This window comes from Phalaenopsis equestris, unplaced genomic scaffold (assembly GCF_001263595.1).
Source record: "Phalaenopsis equestris unplaced genomic scaffold, ASM126359v1 Scaffold000994, whole genome shotgun sequence".
Classification (NCBI taxonomy): Eukaryota; Viridiplantae; Streptophyta; class Magnoliopsida; order Asparagales; family Orchidaceae; genus Phalaenopsis; species Phalaenopsis equestris.
Genome location: NW_018165433.1, coordinates 403,132 through 413,559, shown reverse-complemented (window position 1 = coordinate 413,559; position 10,428 = coordinate 403,132). Strand labels below are relative to the sequence as shown.

At 33.5% G+C, this 10,428-nt stretch overlaps 1 protein-coding gene across 1 annotated transcript in view; it reads left to right on the top strand.

Annotated features, from left to right (window-relative positions):
* Nucleotides 1-10,428, top strand: part of LOC110032645 (mitotic checkpoint serine/threonine-protein kinase BUB1) — a 54,560-nt gene that overhangs the window by 12,357 nt on the left and 31,775 nt on the right. The window contains exons 7-8 of the mRNA XM_020736338.1: nucleotides 8,224-8,334; nucleotides 8,427-8,514. Coding sequence (XP_020591997.1) covers nucleotides 8,224-8,334; nucleotides 8,427-8,514 — 199 coding nt within the window. The remainder of the gene's footprint in view (nucleotides 1-8,223; nucleotides 8,335-8,426; nucleotides 8,515-10,428) is intronic.

Below are 10,428 nucleotides of genomic sequence, written 5' to 3'. Positions count from 1 at the left end.
CATGGTTCCGACATAACTCGTGTAGCAGATCGATAAAAATGGGCGCAGTCATTCTAAAAATATTGCTGAACCTTATCGAATGTCCAGCAAGCATCTCACCCATCCATTTGTCTTTAATATAAGAGGACGTCATGCGTGGTATCCGTCTATAACTGGAGCGGTAGTATTCCAATATCTCTACGGCTACAGTCCATGTCATTCTTTTACGGCGGTCTTATAGTGGGTGCATCCTGAAATGATAAATACATTAGGATGAAAGAAATTATGGAGAGGTGGCGACAGGAAATTGGAATAGTGAAAACATCAAGTATTACTTAGCATCAGAAAATAAATGACATAACATGTTTTGAAGATAGAAAAAAAATCAGACAATACATAATATCATAAAATAACAAAAGTTGTTGTAATAACAATACATAAGTGACAAGGCTAATGAAAGATTAGTGCAAAGCGGACTCATTCTTCAACTTCATTCTTCAACTATAACACGTAAATACTCAATGCGCATCTCAGACCGCAGTGCAATGAACATTTCCATATGAGTAGGGTCCTTGAGCTTTTGAGCACATTTTGCCTGAAAGCGCATATAGGTTGCTACTTTTGGAATAGTATCTAAAATGGTCACGCAGTCCCAAATCGTACTGTTAGGAGGAGTCGGAGCTGTGAAAGCTGCAATTAGTTCAACAAATGAGTCTTTAACAAAACTGTCATTCTCTTTCTTCCTCCTCACAAGTCTAGGCCTTTTGGACATGGAATTAGACTCCCCATCTCTTTTTGGTTAATACTAGGAATTTCTTCATCAGCTTAACCTGTTCAGGTGGCAAGTCTTTTGACATTTCTGTAAATCCCATCTCGCTTGGGTTTGCTGCGTGCTTCCCAGTCGCGACAACCCCCTTAAAAATTATGTCAAGTTTTGCCTCAAACGTTGGCTCAATTCCGCACTGTCTATATTTCTTCGCTGCTGGTAATGCCTGTAACAAACTTATTTAGAAAATTAACATCAGTTTCTAAATAATTTGAGAAGTAATATAATTGAGAAAAAAAAATTAGAAAATTACCTCAATTGTCTCAGCTCACCATTCACCTGGAGCATCAATCAACCTTTTAATTGGATCTCATCCCAACTCGGTAGAGCCACGTTTCAACTCTTTCTATATTTTTCTTTCTTTCTTCAATTGGTCTCATTTGTTTTGTCATTTATTTTTGAATTTAAGTATGTCGTAATCTCTACCAGTCAATTCTTTGAATCTTTGAGCTATATGTTGCCAACCTTCTTTATTAAAATATGTGGTTGGCCTATTCCCCAGCTATTCCCCAGTTCAGTTTCTCAGTTTCTTTAATGCATATGTCGCAAAAAATATTTGTTACTTCTTTATCTCACTTTGCAGACGAACCCCTTTTAGTTGCCTAAGATATTTTGATACTATTTGGAACAAATTAAAATAAGCACTTTCGAAATCAAACAACTTTTAAACAACAAAATGTCTAGAAATAAAAATCCACAACCAACATAATATCCACAACGTTGCAACGTATGAATAAAGAAAAATACAAATATACGAGAGATTTTAATGTGGTTCGATCAGAGACCTACGTCCACAGAAGGAAACCCACGTAAATTTTATTAATCAAATCAGAAAAATTACATATATGTGCTACCAAAAAAAGTACAAATACAAGTAGAACTATAATTCTCACATTACACCTTAATTATAACATAGAACTATAACCAAATCGGAAGTGAAGTTCCAACTTTGAAGAGATACTCTGGAAGCCATGTTGATATCAATGACTTGTAATAATGATCAAATATCAGATTTTGTAAGTACATATGCCTTCACTGTTATCTGTATTCTAGAAATATAGGTGATGTTAAAGCAATTTATGCTTAGATGGTGAGAAAATGGGCCCCTGTTGTACCAATTCTTCTAGCATTCGATTCGAAAAGAGGGGCAACAACTGTAAGGAGCAAAACAGGACTTAAAGCAACAACAAAAAGTCCTAAAAACCAAATTTCAGTTGTTTATGTACTCCAATCATAGAATGCCTCAAAGAAACAGCAAAAATCATGCCTCAAATATGTTCAACACAGGGCCAACCTAAAGAAATTTCAACTGAAATCCAGTCTTCTAGGGGCCAAAACCGAGCCCACCAAATGGAGAAAGACAATACATAACTGTCAGCATTTATTTGGAGAGGAATAAGAATAATAAAGCTCAAGAAAGAAGTCCCAAATCATCACTTCATTCAACATGTGATTCGAATAAGTAAATAACAGAAACTAAAGTAACAAAGTAATTTTCCAACATTCACTCATATGTTTCAGCTCCTCAATTCTATAACCATTCTCATTCGTAACATTCATTCAACCATGTCTCAGTCCCAAATCATCACTTCTTTCTAAAACCATCCAACAGATTCAACAGAGCTGACATAAATTTGGATATGCGGGAATGCTTGGGCATGTAAATGCCCAATTATAATAAAGAGGAGCATATAAAATGTGTTCTTCATGTAAATGCACCATTATAAAGAACAAAGCATACAGTGTTAGGTTAATGAAAATTCCATATTTTTCATTTCAACCGATCCAGGGAAATGAAAATCTCCCCAAGCATTCTTGCATTCAATATTTCCCCATCATTCAAAGCATCATTCAAATCAACGTGAAATTCCCAAGCATTTCAACCACAATAAAAATGGTAAAAATTCTCAAGCATGAAAATTTGAACAAAGGAGAAGAATCCTAACTATTTCACAGGAACATAAATTACTATGTTTCATTTCGCAGCAAAAAGACAATACTAATCAAACATTCTGCAGCAAAAAATTTCAATGTTTCATTTCTAACGACCATAGAAACATAAATTACTGTGAGAGGATCGAATACGGCCTCTGGGAAGGAAGGAGACGGATATCGAGACGGATATCGGGTAGGGCGAGAGTGTGAGGTCAAAAAAATACCTCATATTGCTGATCACAGCCTCGTAAGCTTTGGGTGAGATCGAGACAGAAATGGCGAGCGGGAAGGGCGAGGGCAAGGGGGAGAGACGGGAGGAGAGACGGGAAGGAAACACGGGAAAAATAACCCTAAAAGCGAGAAGCATACGCGGAACGGAGCAGATGACCAGATTACGCTTCCTTAAGGGAATCGCGATAAGAGAACGAAGCGTTTCCAAAACGTCCCACGCGAACATTTTTTTTCAAACGGAAGGGCGGCGTTTTCAAAACGCTGCCGCTTCCAATAAGATGCGCTAAACGGAGCCTTAATTAATTGCATTCTCACCAGTTTTCTTAACCAAAATCATCTACCAAGCTAATAGGATTCTGGAGGTGGCTCAAATTCAAGAGGTGGCTTCCACCATATAGTACTTTATCCCTTCTAAGGTTTAAGAGGTGGTTCCGTTGTTGTAATGTTTTATTTAATAGGACACTTAGTTTGTTGGGTTCTAAGCACCGAATGTGAAAACTAAAGGGTTGCATTATGTAGTTGACAGCTAGTGTAAAATTTGTCAAAAAATCATGACGTGAATCCGTTTGATCCTCTTGTAAATGCTAGGATGTCCCCTGTAAGTGACATTGTATGACCTGAATAGATTGAAAAGTGTGCAACGCTACTCCTGTTCCAGGGTGTAGTGTCAAATACGGAGGGGTTCCGAAATTATGGACAAATGCGAGTAAAAAATTAGTTCATGAAATTAGTATTATGATATAATCTTAGAATATAGATACTCTCATAAATAAATTAATGAAAATAGTTGATGTTATAGTTCATAGAAAGATAATTATCTCATGTAGTCAAGAAACTAAATAGGTTGGAAAAACGGCTAAGGAGATAGCTTATGTTTTAAACTTTGTCATTCAAGTAGGAGCTGCACTAAAAATAGTGCAGATGTAACTACTGATAAGAGTTTGAATGATAATGTTATAAAAATTAATATAATAAGAGATAAAATTATAGCCCTTAAGATTATTGTTGATACTAAGATTTTTAATATTATAGGTACTTATGCTCCTCAAGTAGATTTAGATATAGGTTCTAAAAAAAAATTCTGGAATGACCTATAAGAATTAATAAAAAAAATATCTCTTGAAGAAGGAGCTTGAAGAAAAAAAATTTGTTAGAGGAGATTTAAATGGACATGTCGGTAGAGTGGTGGAAGATTTTATAAATATTCATGGTGGTTATGGTTTTGGAGTGATTAATGAAGAAGGTGGAGTCATATTAGATTTTGTTTCAACTTATGATTTTGTTATTGCGACTATTTTATTCAAGAAAATCGTTGAGCATATTATTATTTATAAGAATGGATCTAATAAAATACAAATTGATTATTTTCTTATTAGAAGAAGAGATCTTCGAGAATGTAAAAATTATAAAGTCATTCCAAGTGAGAATTTAAGTACTCAAAATTGATTATTAGTTCTGGATTTTGAGATGAAGGGTTGTAAAATAAAATTACTAGGAATTATTATCATAGAATTAGATAGAGACATCTAAAAGACAAATAAAATTATTTTTATAAGTAAACTTCAAGATTTGGGATGCTCATGTAAAAGAAAATTCTATGTGGGATAAAATAAAAAACACTATTAAAGAAGTGGCAAAAGGTATACTTAGAGAATCAAAATGAAAATTTTCTATAAAAAAATAGTTGGTGGTGGAATAATAATGTGCAAAAAAGATTAAAAATAAAAAATTGTGTTATAAAAATTGGTTTAAATGTAAAAGTTTAGAGAGCTTAAAAAAATATACAATGACCCGTAGGAAGTCTAAGAGAATAATTTGTGACGCTAAAAATTCTATTTTTAGTGATCTTTATAATAAATCATATGCTAAAGAAGGTGAAAAATATATCTATATACTAAACAAACAAAGAAAAGAAAACAAATAAAAGAAAAGTAAAGATTTAACTCAAGTAAAGTCTAATAAACATGAAAAGTATTAAAGATGAAAATAAAAAATGTTTTTCTTAGAAGAAAATATTCAACATAGGTTGGTGAGTATTTTGATAAACTTTTCAATGAAGTTTCTGAAAATACGATTGACCTTAGCGATCTTAATATCGTTAATAATAAAATAAACCAAGGATGGAAAGTCTATAGGCTCTGATAATATCTCAATTGAAATGCAAAAATATTTAGGAGATTTGGGAGTTCTTGGCTTAATAAACACTTTAATATTATTTTAAAAACTAAAAAGATGTCTGAGGAGTTGAAGAAAAGTATTTTGGTTCCCATTTTTAAAAATAAAGGGATGCACAAGTGTGTGCAAATTATAGAGGAATTAAGTTGATGTGTCATACCTTAAAATTATGAGAGAGGGTAATTGAACATGGATTAAACGTATTATAAAGATTTCTCATAATCAGTTTGGATTTATGTTGGGCAGGCCTACTATTGAAGCTATACATTTATTGAGAGGTTTTATTGAGAAGTACAAAAAGAATAAAAATGATCTACGTATGATTTTTTTTTTATTTAGAAAAGCTTTCGATAAGGTTCCAAGCGATGTCCTTTGGAGAGTTCCAGAGAAGAAAAATGTTGATATGACTTATATTCAAGTCATTAAAGATATGTATACTAGAGCTATTACCAGTGTTCGAAAGTAGGATTGACCAAATATTTTCCTATTTCAGTTGGATTACATCAGCGATTGGTTTTAAGCCCATTTCTTTTGGCCTTAGTTATGTATGTTCTCACTGAACATTTACAAGAGGATGTACCTTGGTTTATGTTTTTTGTTGATGATGTCCTTCTTGTGGATAAGACTAAAGAAAAAATTTAGGAAAAACTTGAAGTTATAGAGGTCTACATTGGAGTCTAATGGCCTTCTTTTGAGTAGAACTAAAATTGAGTACATAGAATATAATTTATTAGTACTATCTATAGTGACAAAGTTGTAACTATGAGTGATCAAATCATTAAAAGGTGTGAACACTTTAGATATCTCAAGTCTATTGGTCAAAGTGATGGTGATATAGATGGGGATGCTATTAGTAGAATTCAAGTTGGTTGGTTGAAATGAAGGATTGCTTCGGGCCTCTTGTGTGATAGAAAAGTACCACTTAGACTGAAAGAAAAATTTTATGAGATGGTGGTGAGACCTGCAATGCTCTATGGCGTAGAATTTTGGCCTTTAAAAGAGAAGCATAAAACTAGTTTAAGTGTTGTCGAGATGAGAATGGTTAGGTGGATGAGTGGCTTTACACTTAGAGACAAAATGCGAAATGAATATATCTGTGATAGGGTTGGTGTAGCTTCAGTGACGGAAAAAATTATAGAGTCCCCTTAGATGATTTGGTCACATTAAACGTTGAATATCTGATGATCCTGTTAGGAGAGTAGATGTTTTAGATCGACTTATGTTACTTATGTTAAGAAAGGCAGAGGAAAGTCTTGGGCATATTGTATAAAAAATAATCTTAATTTTTTAGAATTAAATGAAAATATGGCACTCAATAGGATGTAATGGAGAAAATTGATTTATGTGGTCGACCCCACTTAGTGAGATAAATGTTTGTTGTTGTTGTTGACACTTAGTTTCCATCTTGAGGTTGGTGCAATGCTTTGATATCATTTGCATTAGCTTGAACTCTTACTGATCCAGATATTATTCATTTTGAGCCTAATGTCCTCACAGTTTTACTCCATTGGTGAAACCTCCCATGAGATCGACCATTCCGATCATGTTCCCATAAAAGCATGGTTAATTTTGGAGTTTCTGATGAAATTCTAGCAATTACACCCAAAGATGCCTTGATGTTTAACAGTCTAGCTTCAGTCTACTCTAAAGGTTTCACATGTCTAATAATCTTTAAATTTTCCATATCTCATTTTCATTGAAGTTGGCTAATATGCGAGTATTACAAAAGATGTAGACAACCAACTGACAAAAGATGCCCTATAACTACAGTCATAATCAATTCTAACTGTATATGACATTTCTGTATAATTTTAAACTTTCTTGCATCAACAATCATTGTATTAATATTTTTGTCAAAAATTTAATAATATGAAACTGGAGTAAATCCAGATTTTAATAATATGGTTTAACCTAATCACGACTAAGCCCAAATTGCATTAGCCTCTCTAATTGACATATGTCTAATGATCTGTAAATTTGGAGTATCTCATTTTGTAAGTATCCAATATGTGAGTATTACCAAAAAAGTCACATATTGGATACATTTTGTAAGTGACAGAAGCTACTTCTACAAATTAAATCACAATCTGCAGCAAATGATAATTTTGTGTATTGGTAAATCTTTCTGATTAGCAATCATAATATTCATGATCGAAGTCATTAAAACCAAAATTTAAATATTTTAAAGCTATTATTTTTCTGGCTCTTTTTCCTAAAAATGGTCAGATGAACTATATTTTATTTTGTGTCAGTTATACTTTGGGTTTTACATAACCAAGTGTTATTTAAAATTTGACTTCTCGTGTTTTCATTATTCATTAAACTGCTTTGCATTTAAGGCTTGTTTATTCAAAATGTTAATATGATTGCATTCCAATAATTAACATGTTCTTTTCTTTTCCTTTGTTCATACATTTACAGCAAAGTTAATTACAAGTTAATTTTAGAGAAGGTCGAATTTCACATGATAGGTTTACACTTTACGACTAATTCAATTTCAAATTAGAATAATGTCTTTTACTAGTTTTTTAAAACCAACTTGATGCACAATAATCTGATAACTTTTTCTTTATATATTTGTTTTATCATACGATCATTAATTTGTTTGGCTCTTTCTATCTTTAAACGTTATTTTTCACGACCTTCAAAAGACATTTGGTATTTCATAATACAGAATGCAATATGTAAGCAAGCTTCTTTTAATGCTAAAATAACTGGATAATTTTCTTTGAAATAGTAACACAAGGAAACTACTAGTTTGTAAATAGTCTGCATTCAATTTAGTTATACAAAAGTTTGGAAGATTTACATACATACCACTTAATTCGTATGTATTTACTTATCTAACACCTAAACTGTAATTTTTACATCTATGCTATCTTACTTAGGCATGAAAAAGTGTATTTCACTTTTAAAATTTAAAATAGTAGTATTAGTGATAAGAAAGATTTGGGTGTTATAAATGTCAAAACTAAAGTATACGTGTTAGATTATCCAGATGAAAATAGCTAATTTGTTTGCTTCTCTCTCTCTCTCTCTCTCTCTCTCTCTCTCCTTCCTGATTATTCTATTTGCAGGCTGACAAAATTGTGAATGAAAGGCAGGAACAGTTATGTGTAGATCCTTGGTCTACTTCTATAACTGAAAGCTTCCTAAAAGAAAAGGAAACCTACTTAAAAAAATATGATGTAAGATATATCATTCTGGACTTTTTTGAATGGCATAAATTTGAAGTTTCATTATCTTTTCAGCTCAATTGCTAAATTTCTAACTTGTCCAGGGTTATCATTGTATTAACAAGATCTACTCAGGAAAAGCATCCTTATCATCTTTACAGAACTCTTCGAGGAATAAAACACTTGAGCTGGGTAGTAATTCCTATAGGCTATTTTTTGCTTTTTTTTATTTAATTTGGTTCATCGCTAACGTTCTTCCTTACTGGTGTTAAATTTATTGATACATGTATGTGTAAATGAGTAGAGGAGCTGTAAAGAAATTTTACATGTGTTTTTTTTTTTTTTTTGTCTTTGTTTCAGATTAAGAGGTGTCTTGTACTAGTTCAATATCATATTAATATTGGATGTTATTGTTGAAACATAGTGCATGTGATAGGACATGTAACACCCACTAAAAAAAAATATTGAGCCGATTAATAACGTTTCAACTGAATTGGCCTTCTTTGTTTGTTCCAGTCTAGGAAAATCTTTCCTCTATTCCCCTTTTGTTTGAATTTCTGAACTCTTGGCTTTTTTTGTTTGATCCCTGAGGGAACTTCTAAGATTGATAATTCTGTTGAGTACTATTAGCCGTTGACAATATTACAGTCACAGCTAACAACTCTAGAATTATATTTGCCAGGTTGTATCTGTGGTCCAACCTTCATCCCCCCTTCCTAGCTCCATCCCTTTTGATCTGAATGATTCCCTCAAGTTTTTTATGATTGGATGCCCTTCTACTATTTGGCATGCAATATCATTTCTCCCATTCATTTTGGGACTGTGCCATTTTGAGGCTGAATGAAACCATACATGAAGGTAAGCAAGTGGATGTTGCTTGTACTCCTCATTGGCGTTTACTTATTAGAGAAGGGACAAGTATCCCTAGCCTAAAATTATCCATGCCAATTCTTCCAAAGGCAACCTATGACTTATTGATAGCTTCTCAGTCCTTTCTGGGTATAATTTGGAGAATCCATCTTACGGGTGTGGGGTTGTGCTTGTGGATGTTTCCTTCTTGGCTTCCACCCACTTTTAAATACTATGCTTAACATGAATTTATTTTTTGCCAACCCCATTTGCAAATCTGCCACCCGTTTTCCATCTTTCCTGCTTCTATCTGAGATTTAACTCCAATTTGTGGATGCCTACTATTGGCAGGTTTAATTAACAGAATAACCTTAGCTTTCCTATTTGGCTCACTCTATTCCTTGGGATCGAGGGCCGCAATCTCCTATGCTTTAGCTGTCATATCTCCCATTGGGTGATTTTGAGTTGCCTCTACTAATGTAGTGTTCCTTTGGACAACCAATCTCTACTGTTGCTTTTTGACCATATAGTGCTTTGGGACTTTCCATGGCCTACCTCTTCATTACCAAGATAGCTGTTTCCATGCTGGTGTGCCATATTTAGATGGCTTAGAACGATCCATGTTTTGATAGAGGTTAGAGTTAAGCTGCTGTAATATTTCAATTGTTGGCATCTAATGTTACGTGCATTTCTATTTCTGCTTTGGACCTGAACAATAAGGATGAAGAATATGTGGTAAAGTGTCGGGGAACTCTGATATAAACTTTTGATGAATCCCTATACAGAAAGGTGAGGAATAAGCAATATGGCATTGGTGGGGTCTAACATAAACTTTATTAAGGAATCTATTAGACAAGCACCTAAGGGCAATTTAGGCTTTTATTAGTTAGTACTGCGGGGTATAAATAAGATTTTTTATGCTTAGAGGGCGTTTGATAGCATACTTTTAGTAGAATTTACGCCACTATTTAACATAAATCCAGTCAAATGCAAAAAAAAAAAAAATTGAAAGTTAAATCTGACGGTCCGCTAAACCCAATTTTCTTCGCAATTTTGACTTAAATCCGGATTTATTAAATCCGATCAAAAGGTAGATTTAGGGCCCGTTTGGGGCAGCTTATAAGTGCAGGCGGCGTTTTGAAAACGCCGTCATACCGTTTGGTTCGCACTTTTGGGTAGATTATTCCATACTGCGTTTTTTATTTCCTAAAACACGCGGACCGCGGGGGTCAGCCCGCGGTCCGCGTTTCGCGATCT